At 39.1% G+C, this 24,741-nt stretch overlaps 1 protein-coding gene across 1 annotated transcript in view; it reads left to right on the forward strand.

The window, feature by feature from the left end:
• ptprt (protein tyrosine phosphatase receptor type T) overlaps positions 1-24,741 on the forward strand; it is a gene marked incomplete in the record, with an annotated part of 394,538 nt that overhangs the window by 40,200 nt on the left and 329,597 nt on the right. The window contains 1 exon segment of the mRNA XM_036124734.1: positions 23,057-23,182. Within this exon segment, the coding sequence (XP_035980627.1) occupies positions 23,057-23,182 (126 nt within the window).

Below are 24,741 nucleotides of genomic sequence, written 5' to 3' on the forward strand. Positions count from 1 at the left end.
GAGCTCTGCCTCCCTCTGATGTGAGACCGTATTTTCAGACCATAAGGCGCAGCGGGTTATACATATATGTGCATAATGCTTTTTTTAGATTTTTATTCTTTATATAAAGAATATACCGTATTTCTTTGGACCGTAAACCACACCGGATTATAAGGCGTACTAAATATTGTCCCCAAGTGTGTAATATCACTCCTCCACGTCCACAGCTCTCTATCCGTCTCTATCAGGAGAACAGAGTAGCTGGACTACACTGCTCTGTTTCTAACATATGGCCAAAATAAATGTAACTTTCATAGTGAATTAACTTACTAGGTTTATTGTTGAGCATCAGAGCAGCCTTGTGCATTCTTCAGACTGACCGCTTTCCCAGAATGCACCGCGGCCGTAGCTTGATTCGAGACAGCGCAAACGGAGCTCACAATTCTGTAATTGTTTAATATATTTTTTCAGGCTTTTGTAGATATTAAAAATATTAGTTGGACATGCACCCCCATCTTTGTATTAAGTATGACTTTTGCTAACCAAAGTCATACTTACACATTTTAACAGATTTATGAGCGCATAGTACCACATAAAATCAGTCAGTAAGCACAAATTTAATCACATATAAGGTGGTCCGGATTATAAGACGCAGCATAATTTTTTTTAGAAGATTTAAGGATTTTAAGTGCGTTTTATAGTCTGAAATATACGGTACTACTGAAACACAACTATGCTGATTCACTTACACAGCCGGCTGTCTGTGTAGGTAAATGTTGAGTTCTTTAAATGATGCTTAATCAAAAATAAAACGGCATTAAAGTGACTAAATTGTTTTAGGGCATCTGAAATAAAATCACCAGAAGGTGATATTGAAAACTTCTTTTTTTTTTTTTGCAAACAGTGCCCGCGCTGCCCTGAATGCCTTTCACTGGACACACAGGGTGTAGCCGAGTGACACCACAGCTTCAGCAACATGCTTCCATTAATTCAATATAAGAAAGGTTCTAACAAGTCCTGTTCCACACAAACAAGTCTTTGTTGGAGTGTGTGACTGCAGGTGATTAGCATATTTGGCTGGCAGACTCATTAATCACAGCCTCCGTTCTGGCCCCTGGCCCGCATTACAGATAAAGGTGCTCCAGCTTGTCAATATTATGGCTCCATCTTGTCCTGTATTTCTTAGACTCAACTGCTGAGAACAGACAGGGATGACACAGAGGGAAGATTTACAGTCTGCCCTGAGAAAGAACAATAAATAAATCAACCGGCAGGTTCTCCTAGACAAATACCAGGGTTGGCGAACGACACCGGGTTTGGGTTTTAGAAGCGTTGCCGCACAGAAGAAGATCCTGGAGGACTATCCAGCACCTGAAAATAAAAACAGGAACATTTCATACCCGCGTTGCCACGTGTGGTTTATGTGCTGAGGTCAAAATGTGGGCCTGCCTTCAGCTGCGGGTTGTTTTTGTTTGTCCAAGGTCGCTGACAGGTTAGCCGGACTCCGAGAGGAGTAAAAAAAATATAGAACAATCTAATGTTTTCAGGCTGAAATGGGCCGACGGCAGGCTCTGGGGAGGATAAACACGCATCAACACACTGTGAGAGACACAGCAACATATCCACATATAAAATCAGGACGATGATGAGCAGCAGAGGGGCTATATGGGTTGGGTGGGGGGGTGTTCACCTGTCTAAAGCTATAAATACACAGACACAATCACACACCCCGGAGCTCTTCCATATGCATGTCCTTGTTCTGCGGTCGGGGTGAGAGGCTGACCTGGTTTTAACAATATGACCCTAGGTGGTACGAACTCACTCAGAAGCACAGCTGATGGCTGCCGAAGAAGGAAGCTGCACATCTGCAGCTGCACATCTGCACGCACACGCGGCGTCCGTTCCTGTCTTCTCTTCACTGTCTTGTGAGGTTTTGGGCTCTGAAGGAGGCTGGTGTGTAATTTTTAATACTTGGAGTCATTTAGAAAAAAAAAGAGATGACATAAAATAATCTAACTCTACCTTTTTAAATCAAATGTCCACAAACGTTACTGATATTCATTTAGGGGCTTAATTATAATTTTTTGTCCCTAGAGAAATAATAATGAGCCAAATCTTTAAGCATTAACAGTTTTATGGCTGAAAAAAATCTGTGAAATACAAACCAAATCTTTCTGATTTGTATAAACATTCTGCCGTTTGACCCAATTCATCCACAAAACAACACAATCCTCTGGCTGCACTGTAAAAACGGATCTAAAGATAAGTAAAATGTTCTTAAAGTTAGTGTATTTGTCCTTGATTTTGAGCAGGTGAATAAGATGATTTACCAATGGAATAAGATTGTTGCGCTTAAAATAGAAACAACTCATCCCCATCATCTTATTTCAAGTGCAGGATGTCTAATTATCTTAATTTAGGGGTCAAAATACTCATTCCATTGGCAGATAATCTTATTTACCTGCTCAAATCAAGGACAAATACACTAACTTGAAGAACATTTTTACTTATTTTTAGATCCGTTTTTGCAGTGTGTCAGTATCACAAATTACCACGTTTACTTGTTACTTTCATTTGAACGTTATACTGATACACAGACTCACTACGTTTATTTATTACTGCACTCCATCAACAATAAAAAAGCCGCCTTCAGTCTGGAAAATGGGAGTTTTGGCTCATTCCACCCACAAATTCCCTAATAGAGACCAATTTTTGACTCAGATGAGAAAAACAATACATTTTGACTTCTATAAACCTCCCTGAGGGTTGGTAATCAATATGAGTCTGTGTGAGAGGTGGAGGGATTCAATGTGTTTATTTTTTATCTAGAATCATCTTGCAGATCAGTGTTAATGTGCATAAGTAATCTGTTTTTGATTGTCGTTAACTGATTTTGGACTGGTTAAACTCAAGTAATTGGGTTAAAGACATGGGAAAAAAAGGATGGTTATTAATTTTACTGCAGCAAGCCTAGCGTAATTATAGCCTTATATTACGCTGAAATTCTGCTCTCATCTAATGTAAGGCTATACATTGTTTTAACTTTTTATTGTAGGTAAACGAAGATTAGGCAAGGCAAGGCAAGGCAAATTTATTTATATAGCACAATTCAGTACAGAGACAATGCAAAGTGCTTTACATGATTAAAATATAGGAAAATAAAACAGAATAAAAGCAAGTAACTTAATTGGTAAATTAACTGATGCAGTTAACTTACCAATGTTTTGTCAGTTGGTGAGTTTGGTGCCTTTTTCTTTTGTAGGAGTTTTAACATTTTAAGAAGCCAATGGCACGCTCCATGGTTGATCCGCAAAGGGTGTGAGTGGAATCTGCGCTCTGAGGTTTGGGGAGTGATCCAGGACACAGCACATGAGGGTAGAGACTGTCCGCTGTAGGTTACAGCAGAATGCAATGCTCTGGGGCATGTGTCAAACTCACGGCCCGCGGGCCGAATCAGGCCCATAAGGCAATTTATCCGGCCCTCAAGAGCCAAAGAAGGCATATCATGTCATAAAGTAGAGTCATTTATCCTTTTAAAGTGTATAAAGTGGCTAAATCTGTGCCTCCTGTAATGAATGTTGATTTTTTTTTTAACTTTGTAGTAACAGCATCCTGCCACTAGATGTCAGTTTTCCCACAACGCATTAAAACAACCCAGAAATGTCCAAAAAGAGAAAAAGTGATGCAGAATAATTAGTTTAACGTGTAACTCACCCCAAAATCAACTTTTATTTGCAGATAAACTGTATAAACTGGGCCTAAAGATTTAGACTCTAGGGAGTCTAAATCTACATATTAGCGAGCCGTCATCATGGGCCAGGAAGTCGCTGATCCCTGACAACGCGTTCCCTCCTAATTCTGTTATTTGCAGAGTCTCCCAGCACGGCTGCATCCATCGTACAGTTACGCATCTGTGTCACCTTGGTTTTTAAATGTTTGCAGCAATTAAAGTAATTGACTCACACCTGGTTACAACTTGTCTGTTGATCTGTGGTGCGCATCACCCTGGTCATCGTTAGCTAGAGGAACGTGACGGTAGAAAAGTCGGATGAAATGTTGCGCGGACTTTAGGATTTAAGTTGTTTTATGGGCATTTTAGTACAGATTTGAAAGGTCCTTATGTATAAATGTGGCTCACCAGCTTATGCGTGAACAACACTGTGGTTCTGAATGCTTATGATGAAGTCAGTCAATGATTAAAGTCTGGTATGGAGCAAAACTGAACGTCTGAGAGGACTTATCATGCAGTCTGGCTACAATTCACTAATTAACCATCTGCGTCGCCAAACTTCTCATCTCCAAAATGAACATACGCCTGCGTCAGAGTTGCACACATTTTCTCGTCAATTTTGCTTTTTTCTTTACATAGATCACACCTTTTGCATGGAAAGTGAAGCACTGTACATAAGTTTCAGGCACTGTTTTTAGCACATGCAAACTTTTCAAACAGAGCCAAATTTAAGAAGGGGAGATCAGGACTTTTAAAAATGGAAATCCCCAAATTAACGAAAGGAGATTAGGCTTTTTAAATTAGAACCCCCAAATTAACAAAAAAAGATTAGGCCAATTTAGGACCCAGATTTAACAAAAAAAAAAAAAAAAGATTGTGCTGTTTGAATCTGAACCACCATTTTACAAAGGAAGACTATAACGGCAATTTAACAGCAGGGGGGTCAGCTTGTTTAAATCATAACAAACATTTTAAGAAATTATTTCAACTAGATTTCTAATAAGAGACACATTTTCCCCTAATGGACTGACTGTCAGTCTGTCTCACCAACTCTCCTCTGTAAATAATAACTGCATCGGTTTGATAAAACCGGCATTTGTTCACCTCAGTATCTGCTGAAACCTTGCGTCAGAAATAATAAAATTTGCTTTAGAACAACAACAAAACCTTTTTCTCACGTTTCTGTTCAAATTCCACCCACTCTGCAGAGGAAGACGTTTCGGGCGGAAAAAACGAAGTGAGCTGAAAATGTTTAACAGTTCAGGAGGTGATTTTTTTTTTTTTTTTTTTTTGTGGATTTCTGAGATTGTAAATGCAACCAAACATATTTAACTCCCCTTCTTTGCATAACAGATCTGAACCCATACTTTATGCAAATTAACGAAAGGTCAACGCGCAGTCTGAATACATTTCGTGAATGCAGAAGCAGAAGGAAGGATCAAAAGCACCGGATAGTTCAACGATCAAATCTGATCACAACCTGCCACAAGTCAGCAGTCTAGCGCCGCGCAGAAAACATGAATCAACCGAGCTAAAGAGTAGCCTAAATGACCCACATCTGCTGAAATATTACTTTCAGAAAGGAAGGCCAAATGCTCAGCGGTGCCCACATCCAGGCTGAGAGGAGCCTTCAGTGGTGCGGCTAATTTAAATGGAGTGTTAAGTCTGGCAGAGGTGCGGCGTGAAGGGCCTCTCCAACCTACACATTTCTGTTCTGAATATTTACAGGGATTAAGCTGTCCTTTGCTTAAAGGGAAATTATGTATGAGCTGATGTGTTGGCAGGTCATGCACTTCTGTGGCCTTCTCCGTGTGTCTGAGTGATGAAATTGTTAAATACAATCGACTCGCAGAACATTACAGGTTCGCCTTAAGTTTCTTTTGAGTTAGTCTTTAAACTAATCACGGCCAAACACATCACTAATACATCAAATTAATTTTCTGTTCAATCCATCAAAAAAGGTCCTGCAGTGCAGCCAAAGTCATGCAATAAAACATACAAGTTTTTTTTTTTGTTACCCCTAATGCACGAGAGAGAAATGTATTTACTTGGCTTGCTTTGAAACAGTAATACTGTAACTGCAGAGTGTCAGTAACAGTCTTTAGCCAGATCTGTCGTGTCACATCCAGTAACTGTTCACTTCCATCATATATAAACTGGAGAAACTGAAAAAGACCAGAAAAGGAGCCCAATTCATGCGTTTTTATAGTGTTTATACTGGCTGCTTTTGCATTTTAGAATCCATTTAAAGGGGATATATCCTTCAAAATCCACTTTTTTAAACCCAAGGGTCCCACTTGTGAGCCCAGCTGAGTCGGGTGTTTGAACTCTGCCTCTAAACAACGTGAAACTCTGCTTTTTTTTTTCTAATTGGCTCCCAAAGGGAAGATTTTAATGCAAGGGTGTCCAAACTTTTTGGCTCATGGGCTGAAATTGTCAAGTTAAAAGCACTCGAGGGCCAAAAGACAAAAAATAAAATAAATAATTGTTAAAAAAATTGAAATTTTTTACCTGCTTAGAAATAAAATGAACAAATTAGGCTATCTGTATTTAGCCAATTTTAATAAATTTTAACAAATTAATTAAGTTAAAGTCCCTGGATAGATGTGGTCCTATTTGAAATGAATAGGACTGTAGGATTTTACCCTGTCTGTAATAATTAGAAATAATAAAGTGCTCCTCGGCCAAGTCTTTCTTGAAATGCAATTGGGGGGGCACACAAAATCAGCACTGGGGCCACAAAATAGTTACAAATTTGATTAGTTGTTTTTCTCTAGAACTGAGTATTGCTACGTATAGCTCTTGCTCTCACAGTACAACTATTCGTGCTTTCCTTCAGGTTTTCAGTTTGCCTTTACTACAAAGCAATGTCTAGTTACGTTTTCTGCCTTAAACATATAAAGCTGAACTCTGTGCAACAAGAACGCTTCCTCTGCCGGAGCTGCAGCGCTCCTCTGATGACAAGTTCATGGGACTTGATGAAAATGCTTCACAATCCGTTTCAGTATCTGTCCAAAGTCATTCTCCTGCACAGTCTTCATTAAAGCCAGCGTATCAACATGAAACTCTGATCTTTATGTCAGCCATCATTAATTACTGTTATTTATGACCCCCAGGACATCGGTTCACGACAAAATTCAGTATGCAGACGCACAAATTCTTTTAAATGTTCTTTATAAAAACATTTGGTGAAACTTAGAAATGGAAATTTATATAGATTTTTTATCTTGCTGTTTTTTTTTAAACACAGTTGTCCAGTAGTTGAGGAATAAATGCACCTCTGGCCATTTACTTTAATGAAAACAAAGAAAGAAAATCCCAAATATAAGGTAGTTTTTAGTGAAGAAGCATTCTGGTAAGCAACGCTAGATGATTTTTTTTTTTGTTGTTGCAAAGAATGTTTTTGTATAAATTTCATCGGCCTGTAGTGTGTATTATCAATGATGATACTGAAACAGATACAGATACGTGTGTGCCCAGCAGCTGGATCCAACACACAAGCATAAAAATGGCTCCAACGTTCAAAGGTAAATGTTATGCATTTTTGCTGCGCAGGGAACAAAAAAAAAACAAAAAAAAAAAAACCTGGATTGTTAAATTCAAAGTTCCCCAGAAAGTTAACAGCACTCTTGAACTCATTCAATGTGTTCATGAACAAGCCTGAGCATAAAGAGGGCGGGTGTGGCAGAGAAGGATGGAGTGAGATGTTCCTCTGTGGTGACCAGAGGTTGGTAGTAACTAGTTACATTTACTCAGTTACATTTACTTCAGTAACTGTTTGAACAAAATGTACTTTTAGGAGTAGCTGTAGTTTTTTACTTTTACTTGAATCATATTATTACTCAAGTATTGCTACTCTTACTTGAGTAAAATTTCTGGCTACTTTATTTGCAGTGAGTAACTTCATGAATATAGAACATAATTGTTTTAACCAAAAAATACACCAGAGAGACAAAAATCTGGAGTTTATGTTAAAGTGAGACTTCTTATTTGTACACAATCTTTGTTGTTTTAATGTTATTTTCTTTCTGCTGAGCTCATTGAGCCATTTGGAGGTCAGATGAACGTACAGTAAAGTAGATATTATCATTGGAAGTACTTTGTACTGTTCTAACTTACTGTGTATACATTAACTGCTGTAAGTATTGCTTTCAAGTTAAATGTTGAAAAAAAGACTTAGAAACGTGTTTCTTCTGCCTGAATTTATGTTGCAATTATGGTATTCTCTGTATATTTTAATTTTAGTCTCTAAAATACCAGAAATTGCACAAAACCTTGTATTTTTGTCTGTCTGATTACATAATTTTTTAAATATTAAATTATCAGCTGTTATGATTAGTTACTCAGTACTAAAGTGGCCTTCTTACTCAATACTTTTTTACTCTTACTTGAGTAATTTCTTGGCTGTCTACTTTTTAATTTTACTTGCGTAAAGACATGTTGAAGTAGTGCTACTCTTACTTTGAGTACAATCTTTGGCTACTCTACCTACCTCTAAACTAACACGTAGTTTTGACTTTTAGCCTTTAAAGCAGAGCCTTTTGTTTGGAAACAAAAGAAAAACCTTGCTACCTAAAATATTCATTTCAAAAATGTTCACATTATTCAAAGTATTTTTGAAAGCTGTGATTTTCCTCACAGAAACTATTTTTGTATAAGGGATGGAGTGCGAGGAAAAAAACTATTTTTCATGCTAAATGCTAGCTGGGACAGAAGTCTAAAGCAGACAAATCATTTCATGAAGTTATCCTGGTGAAAATAAGCCTTCTTGAGGAAACAGTGTCCGAGTCAAAGGACGAGACAAGAGAAGGAAATTACCTGGAGATAAAACGAGAAGAGATACCAGAAGAAACGGGTTAAAGCAGGGACAAGTGAGATGAATGAGAACGACGAATCGCTGGGAAGCTTAAAGACTGCAAGCATCTGAAGAAGTGTGTGAAAAGCAAGAAAGGTGAGGATCAAAACAGAAAGTTTAAAAAAGGGTCAGTGAAGGACAGCAGAGTGATACGATGTGAGAGGGAGAATAAAAAGCGAATGATTCAGAGGTGAGAGATAAAAAGTGATGAGAGGAGGACGGGGAGGTGGACTGCTCGCCCTTGTGGTTATTCTCGGGGCGAGGTCTGGACCTGCTGGCTCCTCTAATGAGCACCTTGGAGAGTGTGCAGCGTATTCAGATGTTCTGGAAGAGGAGGTGCGCAGACATCTTTCGCTCTTTCTGCCTACGTCTGTGTTTACCTGCGTTAGGTGTGTTCGCTCTAACGACGCTGGAGCGCGGGGCTTATTCCCAAATCGTTTTTTATGTGGTTGGCCGTCTACACCTGGACACAAGAGACATGTGATAAGCATCATAAAAAAAGAAAAAGGTTTGCTGCATGCTTTATTTGTTGTTTACTTCTGTTTCACTTCGGTTTAAAACTGGGACAGCAGTTGTGGGTACGAATCCTAGCCTGGAGTCTTACTGAGCAGAGTTCATGGCTTAGTTCCCTCCTGGTTAACTGGTCTCCTCCGACGGGCCAAAAATATGCTCGTTAGCTTAATTAAATAGCTATAAATCTGTTTTAAATAGATATAGAGAAGTGATAGATATTTTAGAGAACGTATATTATGTTAGCGCTTATTTATTTGTGCTCTGCTTCGCTTTGTTACACACCGCACCGGATCAGTTTGTTTCAGATTAGAGTGACGAGAAAAACACGTAAAGTTCAGGGTAGATAACAATCAGAAATTCTAAGATGCATCTCTGATTGTTAATTATGCCAGTGATAATGATGATAATAATAACTTTCCGTGAGAAGAGTTGTAAAGACGTTGCTCTCTGCCAAAACGCTCACTCTGGTTGTTCAGGACTTTTTTTCTCTCTTACTTTGCATCTTTGCATTCAAACTAAATCAACGTGCAGGGTGTTAACGAGCTCCAACCACCTCGCTGTTGTTGTTTTGCACATCCATTTGTATGCAAAAGCTATACTTAGCCAAACAAAAAGGAAAATTACCAAATGTATATTTGTACAAAATGTCAGCTAGGACTGATGCTTTCAATTAATTGTGTGGGCGTCAAAGATTTTTCCTTTAATTGGGCTAAATTGCTTTTCTATGGGGGATTCTTAGATTCAATACTTTCCAAAGAAAAAAAACAGAACTCCCAAATTTTTTTCAAAAGGGGAACTTTTTGGATTTGGGTTAACAAAATAAAGTAGATGAATCCATCTGATTGTAACTATAAGTCAGCAGTTGATTATGAATTTGGGATCCTGGATTGATTGTTTTTGTGCTATCTTTACACCCGACTAAACTTTGTGGCTTTTTCTCCGGACCTAATTGTGTTTTGGGAAAGCGTAGAGAGTTCTGCTCCTGAGTGATACGCCCTCTGATTCCTCCAAATAAACCAGCCTTGTTGACCCAAACGGCGCTTGACAGCGTTGAGCTTGACTCCAGCCAAAGGCCGAACAGTTCAGTAATTTCTAACAATGAGCCCCTGTTTATAATGAAAAAGGTAGATTAAAAAGATTCATATTGCAGAAAAATGCTGCTCTTTACTTTTTTTGCTTTGTCCATTTCTTCCTGTGAGTTGTCGTCTCACACGGAAAACAGACACGTTCTCCTTAATTTACATGTTTATACGAGTTGGAGTGTCTGCAGTAATGCTGTCAGACATTTAGGTTGATTTTAGTCTGACTTCTTGCATCAACCGGTGTGTTTTTTGTGACTGTGGTGTAGTAACGAAGCATGAAGTGTGTCTGTAAAAGCCAGAGTGAGCGCGTGGTGGCCCGGTTCCTTTCTGTGCTCGTCCATGCAGAACTAAAGGTTACGAGGAAGGTCCCCTATTGATTCATGTTGGGGATAATAGAAGTCGGAATGGAACCTGCAGGACAATGCTCTGAGACTTTAACAAACAGCAACAACACACACAGAAAAAGGATGGATGGAAAACAATTACCAAGGCTGACAGTGCTGATACTCTGCAGGCGCTCAGTGGATCATTTGTTCACTTAGCTGTTGTTAACTCGTTTTTTTTTTTGTTTCGTTTGTTTGTTGGGTTTTTTTTGCCGCAAGCTCAGTTATGAAGTCTTTTTTTGTGGCTGTTGACCAAATTACAAACTAATTAGGGAACAATGAGCACCTTTTTGTCTCTATTTACTTTGTAATGGTGCAACCTTTTACCTAAATGATGTATGACTGAAAGAGAGGAACTAAAGTGTTATTAAGAGTTATTATCCAATCTGACATTTATTGAGGTTGCATTGCTGATCTCAGATCACAGTAGTGACTTAAGGACCTAGATCACTACTGTGAATAAAGGTCAAAAGGTAATTTTTTCCATTTCTAATTTGGATTAACAAAGTGCAGCACAATCCACGCTTTTCAATGGTCAAGACAGCTCAGCTCAGAAGTACAAAGTAGAATGAAATTTCACTCTTAATGGGCTGCACACTGGTGCAGTTGGACTACTGATGCCTTGCGGCAAGAAGGTGCCAGGTTCAAACACAGGTCTGGTGTTGAGCTTTTAACTTTTTGTTCTCTGTCATTTTTCTCTTCATAGAAGGTACACCTGGTCTGGCGTTCTGTTAGCTGTGACATCATCAGGGGAGGCAGATCATCCTCTATTACCATCTAACATAGAAAGTACTCCTGGGTCAATGTGAGCTTCTGTGCTTTCTGTGTCTCTGCTCTGTCTTCTCTAAGCCCCAGTGGGTTGAGGCAGATGAGCGTTCACACTGAGCCTGGTTCTGGTTCTGCTGGAGGTTCTCCTCCCTGTTAAAGGGGAGTTTTCCTCTCCACTGTCGCTTCATGCATGCTCAGTATGAGGGATTGCTGCAAAGCCATCAACAATGCAGACGACTGTCCACTGTGGCTCTACGCTCTTTCAGGAGGAGTGAATGCTGCTTGGAGAGACTTGATGCAACCTGCTGGGTTTCCTTAGAGAGGAAACTTTCTGACCAACCTGGAGGATCTGATGGAATCTGACTTTTGAAAGAGCTTTGAGATGACATGTTTTATAAGTTGGTGCTATATAACTAAATTTGAATAAAATTGAATTGAATTCTGCATTGAGTTTGCATGTTTCTCTTATGGTGGACTGGCGACCTGACCCCACCTTTTGCCCAATGACACTAGAACACAGGCACCAGAGACCCTGCACAGAAAAGCAGGTATAGATAATGGATGGATTCTGTAATGAATCAAGTTTTTGGACCCGATAATTCAGCCGACACACAGAGGGTGGTTTAAAAGATTTACTTAAGCTAAAGATTTAGCTGGACAGACTCTGCCACAGGAACTACTCTAAAGGAGAGGGACAGGTTAGTGGGGAGCAGTGTGCACCGAATGTGAGCCAGTAACCTTATCATGAATCCAAGCTGTGGATCCAGGTGGTTGGTGTTTGTTTGTTTGCCAGCCGATCGCAGCCAGAAGCTGAAGCTTTGATCTGGGAACAGTCCAAGGTCTTGTACGAGTGGTCAGAGGCAGGTGGAGAAATCCAGAAATCTTTTTTCCAGGGTCCTTATCCCAATAGTGCTCAGAGAGGCAGAGGTAACAGGAGGGCTGAGGCAGAGAGACAGAGTCAGGGTACCTACTCGGCTCGTTATCCAGAATCTGAAGACCAGACGGGAGAGTCAGAGAGGGGCGAGGCAAACAGGCAGGAGTCCTCTGGACGATGAAAGTCACACGCAGGAAAGCAGGGAACGCTGGAAACGCTGGAAGGTCGACTAACACAAATGGTATTCGAGAATCTGGCGCCTACATACTGGGAGAGCCAGGTGTAAGTAGTGCTCCTTCCAGGTGTGACAGCTCCAGTAATTGGAGCTGCCGCAGGTGTAGGCATTAACAGGCGCAACTCGGGGAACAGAGAGCGACGTCAGAACACAACAGCAGAGCTGTGAACATTACAGGATTCACCTTTATTAAAATCTAAAATGTCTATAAAGGTTAGACAAGAGTAGATTATTGAGGAGCTCCAGTAAAAAAACAAAATTTGGACAGAAAAGCTTTGGTCTGTAAAGCAGACATTAGCCATAAACTGTTTTCTAACTCAATGAACTATTGGTGGGGTTGTTTCCACCACAAACGTTCTAGTACTGGATTTAGGGGTTGTGTTGATTTTTAACAAGTTCCGTAAAAAATAAAAAAAATAAGTGTTTTTAATCTCCTCCCTCTGTGCTGAACGGAGGAATGTGTATGAAAGAGAACATCAGTACAAGGAAACAGTTTATCAACTCAGTTCAGATTATTTATCCTGTTTTTTCACTAAACAAACCTGGTAAAAACTAAAATATAAACACCTTTATAAACAATTGCTTGTTGGAGCTAATAACTACAGTCTTGTAAAAATGTGTTTTTCCAAGGAAACGCCTTCACTTTCAAATCACAGACTAGACCCAAAGGGCCGAGATCCCCACTGGTAGCAGAAGATACGACAGCACATGAGGAAAAGTGGGACTTTACAATGTTCTCTCCTTTGAAATCACCAGCAGTGCTGTTTTTATTGGTGCTGGAGCTCATGCTTTGGCGGGTAATAGCAGAAGAAATAGATCTTAAACAAGGACCGGTTTAGATCTAGAGGCAATTTGGTAGAAAAAAAAAATTGTAAGTGATTTTTGGATCAAATGGATCTCCAAGAAGTCGTCACTCAAGTTACAGTCCAAAGATCTCATCAGACATAGATCATTTCTTTCCAACAAATCAACTTTGAGTATTAGGAGTTTGGTTTTCTATTCAGCACAACATCCTGTAGTTGTACACTAAAATAAATAAAAAAAATACTCAGCTCCTCCATGTTATCCAGGCTTATTGAAGTGGCAATAATAGCAGTTAGTTTCTGCGGCCTGGGGCGGAGCGCGTCTGAGGAGCACGCTGAGGCTGATGGCATACGCTTTTAAATGACTAAATGAAAATATTTAAAGATCCTGGCCTGCCAGCTGACAGCAGATTTAATATGAGGTAACTAAGAGAAACAGGACAGTCTGGGAAGGTTTAGCATCTGCTGGCTTGGTCCTGTCCATCCACACTGAGTGTATATATATATATATATATATATATATATATATATATATATATATATATATATATATATATATATATATATATATATATATATATATATATATAACATGAAAACTAGATTTTATTTTAAAGTATGTACGCTTTTTCAGTGTTGATTCAAGATGGGAGCGCCTCTCAAATCCGCAGAACTTGGATGTGGCTGTATCTGAGGATCTGCAGCCCTGTAGGAACCCTGAACACAGCCACCCTCTCCCACACGCAGACACTTGAACGCAGACTGGAGCTCAGGATCAGTCGAAGTTATCTAAGTGAGCAGTAAACAGACTCCTCAGGAGCCGGTGGCCCCGGGGAGCCTCCCGCCCGGGTTCAGGCTCCGTGTGTGTCCTGTCGCTCGGCGTTTGCGCCGACTGACATGAAAACCTCTAATTGTCTCCATTTGTGCCCCGAGGCGACGGAGCTCCATGCATGAGAAAGGCCGAGGCTTTTCGTGGTGGAAAGGACGTTTTTCATGTGGGTATTTTAGGGGCCCGGAGTTATCTCCGTTGCATTTCACTTCGCTGCTCCTACTCGTCTATGAGCGCTTGTGGATGGGAGCCATGTTGCCCGTATGTTTGAATTTAATAATAAGTGTGTCGATGCAAAAGTTCGTTTGATGCGTGTCGTCTAATAACACGTCTAAACGGGCTTTACTGGAGTTCAGGCAGAAAATTTTGTGTTTTAAATACACGCTTGTCCTGAAGCCTGTTTGCTAATTAAAAGCGAATATTCATTAATTCCTTAGAGATATTGTGTCATTTTAAACTGGCTGAACACTTTCCCACTAATGTTATCATAATGTGATTATATGCTCTTTTGCACTTGTCTTATTGATCGCTACATTTAAAATAATCAGGCTAAGTTTACTGGAAATATTCACTGTGTGATGATAATCTCCTAGTGCGCTTAACGTCCCCAGAACACATTGAGTTTAATTATTTTGTGTTCCATTTTTTCCGTGTAGTTTGTGATTTTATACTGATAGAAAATGACATTAAACCTTCTTCTATCTTATAATACAGAATTTTGTTAAACCTAACTTTTCATTTCTTTACAGTAGTTGGAACTTTTGTCAGATTTTTTTCTTATTTTTTTCATTACATTTAAAGTGCTAATGCCTATTTCAATAAAAATCTCCAATTTCTGAAGTGGAATCTACTGCATTGCCAGCATTAAAGTACTAATATTGCAACTTGAAAGATCGTGTAAAACTTTGGGAGGGCAGTGATCAAAGGGTAATTTGTTTTGAAGGGCATAAGAAGATCTACTGCTTAGAAATTCAACATTATGCCAATTTTCGTCTTTAGAGCCAACTTTAAAAAACAAAACTCAGCTATGGCCTGACTAGATTTTTTATTTGTTTCTGTGAAGTTTATTTTAAAAGTCAACTTTGTCATGCTTAACTTTCTAGTTTTTAAAGGGTTTTGCCCAGTATCTCATCCAGTTCGTTATTGTGTTCCAATCAGAGATAAAATAGGTGTTATACAGCTTTAATAGGGGAAGCCAGGGGGAAAAAAGAAAGATTTGACTTGATGATATAAAAGCAAAAGACTAGAAAGCAGCGAGTTCCTGGTTACTGTGGTGCATCCTCCTTCTTATGGAGACCAGGAAGGGGGGCATTTAACTTTATTTTTTAACAGTCAGAAATAAAATGCAATATTTTGTGTAGGACGTATGTTTAGAAACAAAATAACTTCGACCAAGATAACTGAAAATTTGCCCATTCTGGCACGAACCATAATGAGAGTGAAGTGGAAATTAGGACGTGTGCTTTCTCAGGTCAGTGGGTGATGAACTGGGTGAAGGTGGGCAAAGATGGCCGACGTTTTGATGCATAGACGATAGAGTGGGAGAGGACGCTCTGCAATGTGTGATATTGCCACTAGGCCTGTCACGATAACACATTTTGCTGGACGATAAATCTTCCCAAAAATTAGCTAAATAAACCACAATATTGTCGTATCGACACAAGTCCTCTCGACATAACGGCTCAGATCGATTAAGCGGTCGGCCGCCCTCATTTGGTTTAAATCTAAAAAAAGCTTACTTTTATTAATCTTGTGATTAAAATTTATTGTGTGATTAATTGATTTATTGATTATTGTGACACCCCTAGTTACCACTCTTAGACGTCAAGATCTGTGGGGAATTGGGTTTTTTTTTTCCATTCTTTTGGATTTTATACCGGTGAATTAATTTAGGTTAAGATTCTTAGTTCTTTCTCGTGTTTTATTCCTTGTGTACTGGTAAGGGTTGTTCTTCAGGGCTGGTCCTTAAGTAGCCTCCTCCCCTCAGCACCTCTGCACTGCATTCTCCTTATTAGTCTCATCAGGTTCTTCTGCCAGTAAGTCAGCAAGACAAATAATTAAACAATAAAGAAACAAAAAAAAAAAATTACGATATTGTAAAAAAAGATTCTGAAAGGTATCACATCAGTTATTCAGTCAGGTGAAGTCCAACCTCAAGTAACTTTTTTTAAAGGTTGGTATTTATGCTGTAATTTGCTGAGCTAAAGAGCTCCAATCAGGGCTATGTTTCGTTACTCATTTTGAAACGTTTTTGATACTGTCTAAAAATAAAATATATTTATTTTGATGATTTCCTGCATGCTGTGCCATTATCACCCCCAAAACACCAGTTTTATCTTTTTAACCAACACTGTGCAGAGTAGCCAACCAAAGAATCCTGCCTCCATTAAGGGAAAAGTCCTAAATACTGGTCATGTCATCTAAAAGTTTACGCTCTGGCTGATTTACTATAAAAGCGCATAAGTGCATAAAATGAGTCCAAAGGTTTACATTTAGCATTCAAATCTTCAGGCCACTAACGGTAAAAGACGAAAAAAAAAAAGACCACATTTTGCTCATTAGGCGCTGCTAAAAGGCTTTTGACAACAAAATAAATTGCATCTCAACAGCGGTCCTTGTTATTTCTCCGCGTCCCATTTATTTGTTGACAATAATTACCTCTCTTTAATGGAGAAAAGAGAAATTCTGGTAAAAACCTTCATTGGATCAATTAAAGCTTACACATTTTCACATCTGGGCTCGATTTCCAGCAATCTCTTTGGCTCTGTGAGTAATTCATTGACGCTAACCACTACAATCAGATGCTCTTCATAGAAAAATGGATAGGGTAATTCATCTCTCTGGAGATCCTGGCCTCTTTTAACATTAGTAATAACCAAGGGTATAATAATGCAAATATGGAATATGAGTGATTTATGCTGTCTAACGCCTAAACTGCGGACTGTTGTGAGGACTTCTGTTTGTGGATGAGAGGGAAGCAGAGAAACCTGCAGCTGAGCAAACCTGAAGCGTGAACAGAGGATGAACTCTGTCTGCTGGGAAATGGAGCGCGCACTCAAACCGAATCCTTTCTAAGGTAGATCAGCCGCGCAGACGCCGCTTCACGTAAACAAGCAAAGAAGCAAATGTTCAGACTTTCAAGCGGAGATTTACCCCTTCGCCGACACCTTCACAGCTGCAGACTATTAGATGCAAATCAAGCTGCGTCTCCCTCCCACATTATAGATTAGCGCAACAAAGCACCTATACCACTTTCGCGGCGATGCGTCTAATGTGCGTGTATATCTTAGCAGAGCATCTCATATATTCAAACACTGTTTCATATTAGGCTGACACATTTTATGAGTCATAAAACTTAATTCCGAGGTTGATGGAAAGCTGAATGACTTTCTGTGTTCAAAGCTGCTTATTGCCACATTTCTCAGTAACGGCTAATGAAAGTGAATGTATAATCAGACAAATGTATTTCTTTAATAAATCATGAAAAAGGAAGGTTGAGTCTCTTAAATGTGGAATACTTGGGTAGGTTTCTCTCTGGTGCTTTGCTTTGTTTCCCTTTTTTGGAAAACATGAATCAGTAGATTTAGTTAAAGTTAGATTACGTTATAGCTTTAACCATGACTTTTCCCTTTTCTTTAAAGAATGACGGTTTATTTTAGATTTGGGGAATCGCAGTCAAAAAAAATGCATTCTAAGCATAGTTTTTGTCTTTATTTAAACATATAGAAGCATTTACATTTCAGGTACTGGCCTCTTTGTAGTTCATTCTTAGGAACTCAAAGAAGATTTTGTGGTAGCAGAAAAATCTACTGTACATTTGAGCTTTAAAGGGGACATACTGGGTCATGCAAAGTCCACTTTTTAGCCCTTAAATGCATTTTCTTGTGGACTTAGAGTCTCTTGCAGTGCAGAAAACGTGAATGCGATCTGGCTTGGTCTTGCGTTGATATCTTTGCATTTTGTTTGGGTCATATTTGTAAAGCTGTTCAGTTTTCTCTGCTACAGATATATGAAAAGGAAGTTATTAAGGCAGGGATCACCGACATTTTTCAAACTGAGAGCTACTTCATAGGTACTGGGTTACACGAAGGGCTACCAGTACTGACCGTTGTACCAGAAGAGGCAGCAATCACCAATAAACATATTTGCATAAAAATTTATATGAAAATGCAAGAGTGATTACAAAAGAAGAGCAACAGACTACAATAACATTTTAGATGCAGCTCGCTGGAGGGTTCACCAACATGGGGCCCTGCTGCCCGTGGGCCCCATGTTGGTGAACCTTGCAATAAAGAGCATATTTCCCCCTATAAGTAGAAAAAAATCACTAACAGTAGCCATCATCACACACAAGAAGTAGAAAACCTTCTAATAGAAGCTGTTTTGAATGTTGTTTAAATGTTTGTAGTTTTTATGGTTTGTTTCTCAGTACATCAGTAGGAAATTTGCATTACGACATCTGGTCATGATTATGTTACCAGGTGTTAAAAATGATGGAGGAGGCACACGAGACATCAGCGAATACTTAAACAAAAATCGGTCCACGGTCACTTGCCCGCTGCTGGAAAAACCTTGTTAAACTATTACAATTTTTTTTGTTAAAATTAATAGTTTAACGAAAAACCTTGATAAACTGTTAATTTTATTTATTTTTTTTCTTTTATTTCTTTAATGACAGCATTTTCTTTTGCTGCACCATTCTCTCGTCTCGTTGTCGTTGTTGTTCTGTTTGCGTTTGTCTGTTTGAGAGACATTTGCACTCATACGTACCAAAATAATGTGTTTTGACACAATTTCATAAAAGACTCAAGCTCTTGTTAAAGCTAGCTCAGTTTGTAGATAAACCTAAACATTAAAAACATTTTCAAATCCAACAGGTTGTCAAAAAGACGAGAAAAGCAGCAGCTAAATTGGGTTTAACATGGTTAGATCCAAAGTCTGACTCAAGGCCACTTAGCAAATAAAAACAGTGCCACGTAAACTCTGCACTAAAATAAAATATTTTTATTTTCACTATTATATGTTGAAGGTTTTTTAAATAGTTTTCCATTTTTTTGCCCAAATAATTATCTGCACATTGATATTTCTTTGAAAAGTAGCCGAACCTCTTGTCTTTTTGCAATATATCAGTTGTTGCTTGCAAATCCTTCAGTAGACGCACTTTTGTGTTTTTCTTTTTTCAATTACATTGTAAATTTATTCTTCTATCACACATTGAATCTTATTATTAGGATTATTATTTTGCATTTTGGCCTTACCACTACATGCACGTCTTGCCATGGGATTGATGCTCAGTTGTCCTTCCCTCAAAAGATATTTTTGCAAAATTTGCACAAGCATTTCCTTTGACTAAAATGAACAATGCATGTGAATAGAAAGAACCCGTTCTAGTCAGCTCATCTGTCATTGACGGCGGTTCTGTCGGGTTCAGGATTGCTCCAGGGTGGTGGGGGGGGGGGGGATCTCATTAGGCAGCACTGTTTCCATATGTTGTGATATTACTTTTAATTGATCGAGATGAAGAGCTTCAGCTTTATAAAACATTACATGCAAACAGCCTCACAGATACAGTTCAATACACTTGTATCCCACAGCAACTCTTAATATTTCCCTTATTATCCTCACACGCATTCATGCATGTATGCAGCGTTACGTGCCTATTATAGAAATGTATTTTCTGAAGCTGAAAGTATGTGTAATTATGTCTGTGCGCCAGAATAGCATATTGTAGTGATTCTTATAACACCCTAAACAAATGAAATCCCGTCCAGCTGACGGCTTATTTCTGTCAATTAAAAAGCCCATATAGGTCTGCATGTAATAATATATTGATGTTTCCTTATATTTCTTACTAATTATCTAGGAAATGTGAACATTGTTGCCTCAAGGCAGTCCGTCCCAGTTACTAAATGTGTTTTTTCCAAACTGTACAGAATGTTTTAATGTCCCTTTGTCTTTTTGTAACAAACTAAACTAAAATCTTAAAGCTGGATCAGGGTTGGAATGAGACGCAGACATAACGGCCGTGGCTCTGAGCCACTTCTCGTTGCCTTTCCCCTCATCATGCTTTTAAAATTGCAGATCTGATATTGAATATTGATGGATTACTCACAAATCCCCTCTTTCCCTGTTTACGGCTCTGTTATAATGAGATCACTTTGATTTCTTTTCATTTCTAATGAGATTTCTGAACAGCGAGGGGGCACTGAAGCCTAATTATCTCAGTATTGATTAATTTATAGTTGCCATTTTCATATCTTTAAGTAAATTTTTTTTTATTAGTTTTCACCCACTGCTGGAGGTTGTTTCGGTGAAACGAGCGCCGGCAGAAGACGGGTTGGTTTCATTTCGGCTCTCCGTTGGTGCACGTGTTGCCTGAAGAGGCATAATCAACGTTGCATCAGACTTTTCTTGCTCTGCTGGGCTAGAACATGGCTGTTTTATGCAGATAGCCGGGATTGTCAACGGCGCTTTGGCTTGCTGTAACAACCCGAGTTTGAAGAATCAGAAATTTGGACCAGAGTCAAAGATTAGCTCAAGTTGGGCCAGACTTCCTATGGAAGGAGATCAATCGAACATACGTTGCGCCGGTTTATTCAACTTTTACACGACTTTTACTTTTGCATAGGAGATTTCCTTAGCATAAAAAGGTTATTTATACTAAAACGTTGGTTTGTTCAGTGTGAAAACTGCTCCCGCGTAGCAGAAGCCATAAAACATAACCAGTCAAAGTGACCATCTGATGCAACGATAAGGCGCCGTTAACATTTTTCAGCAGTTCAGGTGTTTCCTGTTTGCTATATTTTGCTGAAATATGATTTTTGTTGTAAATTGTGATTATATTATGATTATATTGTGGCCTGCTGAAGAATAACATTTTATTCCATATAATATTTGATATGAATGTGGAAAAATACATGGAAATAAAAACTGCAGCTGTCAAGGTCATCATGAAAGGAGCAGCTAGAACAGAGTAGAAATATCCTTGGCTGTCCCACAGCGGGGAAACTCAGGTGTACGAGCAGCTAAAGGCAAATGGGATGTGTTGTCAGTTGCTTAAATTAATATTAGAAATAGTGCTTACTGCTGCCAAGTGCTCACAGTTTCTCCTTCTCTAATGGGAAAAATCCCCCGTGTCCTTCAAATATCAGCGGCACAGATCCATGGCGTTTAATAGATCCGCAAATTGACTTGTTAGCTCGGCAAAATGTAACGTTGATGGAGCTGCTGCTGATTTGCCTCTTTTACAAACCGTTTTCTGCACTCGTTATGAATAATGTTTCTAATCTTGACATTATACAACCTTTTCAAAATTAAGGTTGCCATACTTATTCGACCGGAACTCAACGTAATGTTTTGGGAGCTCCACTAAGTTCTTAAAGCATAACTTTCTTCCTTGGGAATAATACTCTTCAGCTTGTTTTGCTCTATGTATTTTTTTTTTCACTCCCCACCCCCCGACTAAAAGACGCCACATTTTAAAAAGCGTTATGGTGTTCAGAAAGAAGTACAATAGGCATAATCAAAAACCAAAGAAAGAGGGCATTAAGGGATATAATTGAGTAAACCGATGCCATTCTCCCATTTCAGATACTTCAAAACAAATTAAAATGGTTGTGTGTCAAAGCATATGTCTAATTAGTGTGTTTATGTGCGTGGATGTGTTGCCCGGGGCTAACGGAGAAAGCTAATGTAGCGGAAAATGCGTCTTAGCTGGGGCATGAAATAATGATGAGAAACTGTGACTTAATCATGTTGACACGTAAAGTTTTCTCTTCACCTCTTCTTCCTTCGCTCGTTCTCTTTTTTTTTTTCTTTCTTTCATCCGTCCTTCTCTCTGCTGCCTCTGATAAACTGACAGCATCGGTCTTGCTTCGGCTCCGGTGAACCCTGCTGGGAACCTAATTTGGGTTATATCATTAATAATACTCAACCGGTTGCTAAAGGCTGTATTTTATCAAATAGAAAAAGTGGGAACTGTAATGGTATATTATTGTTATGAAAGAATAATTAGAAATTAGGTTTGAAAATGTACGATTCTATCAGTATTTGACATTTAAATTCGTTTTCAAAATGGTGCAAAACAACGAGCAAAGGGAGTAATTTTTATTTTTGCTCACTGCAAAAAAGGGAACTAAAAGTAAGTGAAATGTTCTTGAAATTAGTGTATTTTTCCTTGACTTAAGCAGGTAAATAAGTATTTGCCAATGGAATACGATTTTTGCACTTAAAATAGGAACAATTCATCTCCATCATCTTATTTCAAGTGCAGGATATCTAATTATCTTATTTTAGGGGTAAAATAATCATTCCATTGGCAAATAGTCTTAATTAGCTCCTCACATCAAGGAAAAATACTCATTTCAAGAAATTTCTACTTACTTTTAGTTCCCTTTTTGCAGTGAGAGAACTGGAAAAGGTTTTTTTATTGACCCATATGTCACAGTTTTACTTGTTCTCACCTAAACCACAGCAGCAATGTCGGTTGCAGCTGTGGTAAATGCCAAAGAGAAGTGATGACGTTCCATGCTGTTTTTAATTTCCATGTAAATGATCAACACACGGATCTTTAAACGTTTTATCCAGATGTGTCTCAGCTCAGTGGCTCTCAGCCTCGGTCCTCGTGGCCCGCCGTCCTGCGTGCTTCGGCCGTTTCCACACGTCTGACTTACATGGAGAGGTGATTAAAAGGCTTCTGCAGCACTTAATGGCTGCTGATTGAAACGTTTGAATCTGTTGTTAAGACATGAAGGACGGCGGACCCCGAGGACCAGGACCGTCATAACGTTACCATCCACTGAAGCTAATGATGGCTGCTGAGGACGGTTTAAACTGTTAATTTACCCGTCTCTGTTTCAGCCCGTTAGCATCTTACGTTTATCTTTCCATGTTTGCTGGAATTTTAAATAATGATAAGATGTTAGATGAACTGATTTTGTTGAGCCAGACTGTTTCTGTATTAAATCTTAATCTGTTTTCCCCCCCACTCTTGTCTTTTATTTCAGGCGGCTGCACATTCGAGGAGTCTTACAGCAGCTGTGGGTACAGCGTGTCTTTGGGGACCAACGGATTTACCTGGGAACAGGTCAACTCCTGGGAAAAACCCACCATGGACCCTGCCCTGCCTACCGGTAGGCTACCACGCATGTTCCTCCTCGTCTTCTTCTGCAGCTTTCTGTCTGAAGCCCTTTCAGGAAAATCAAGAAAACAATAATTTTACAGCTTAGACATCCATTACTGACTCTCAAACCAATTAGAGGGATGAGTTGGGCCTAATGAGCAACCGAATATAGCTGGGCCAACATTGTTTTTGATTCTAAGTGGTATAAAGTCTTACATAATATCAATATAATGGCCAAGTAATAAAAAAAATAGGTATTGAAAATTGTTGACGGTGCTTTGTCTAAATCTTAAGAACAGTCAAGATAAATATTAAACGGATACATTATTCTACATATCGGTCATGAGAGTTTGGAAAAACTGTGACCATGTCATTTTATTTGGAATTAGATAGATAGATAGATATCTTTATTGTCATTTTGTATGCACAAAGTGCGTACAGAACGAAATTTCGTTTGCATACAGCTTGAAAAGAATCATTCTAGAAATCACTCTAAAAATCACAGTAGATTGCACTATTTTTCAGGATAAAGATGCAGCAGAGATTTATGTAAACAATTGAGATGAAAAAACAATGTAACACTGTAAGCAATAGTCTATTTGTGGCTTCAGCATTTCAGCAGCATGAAGCATATGTGCAAATGTGTAAACGTGCAGTTATGCGAATGTGGTACAGAGTCCGTTTTTCGGCCTCGACAGCCCAGAGTCACTGGCAGTTCAACAGTCTAATGGCAACCGGGAAAAAGCTTTTGCAGAACCTGGAGGCGGTTGCTGCGGAACATTTTCCCTGAAGGCAGTAGGGAGAACAGTCCATGGTGGGGGTGTGAGGGGTCCCTGATGATGTTACGGGCTCGAGACACGCAGCGCTGAGATGAGATGTCCTTGATGGAGGGAAGAGGAGCCCAGATGATCCCTTCTGCTGTCCTCACCACTCTCCTCACATTCTTCCTTAAATAATTTACTTTCCCTAAAGAATTACCTTAAAATTCGACCATCAGGGTCTTTTCTCGTGTCGCTAACCTTCTGGGCGCCACCAGAACGCGTAGCGTCTAAACTTTAACGGGTCAGAGAGCGTCGCCTACCCCGCTCTTCCCTACCGCCGCCCCACTCTGTTTCTCCGCTGTCAGAACCTGATTAGCGGCCTTCCTCCTAAGTAGCTTATTGAGCGGTTTGATATTAACAGCGTTTTTATGCCCCTCGTTTCTGAGCGGTTTTGGATAAAAGTGTCTGCAAACGGATAAACACAAAGAGATTCGTAAACATAAAGAGGTCCAGACAACCAAATGTTGTTAGGCGTCTGCCTCTGATGCCTTTATTTGTATGACAACGTTTCTATGTGGATATCTCAGAGGGATATTAACATAACTGATTATATAATGATGGTATCTGACTCATGGAAAACGATAGTTTGAAGGCTTATTTTAATTCTGACAAATCTAAAAAAATAAATAAATAATGCAAAAATCTAGTTTAGTATGCTGGAAATCCAGATTTGAAGACCAGTGATGAACCATTTTGTCCCAGGGAATTATCGGATGTCTGCAGGACTTATTACGGCATTCTGATGAAA

Source organism: Fundulus heteroclitus, chromosome 20 (genome assembly GCF_011125445.2).
Source record: "Fundulus heteroclitus isolate FHET01 chromosome 20, MU-UCD_Fhet_4.1, whole genome shotgun sequence".
Lineage (NCBI taxonomy): Eukaryota > Metazoa > Chordata > Actinopteri > Cyprinodontiformes > Fundulidae > Fundulus > Fundulus heteroclitus.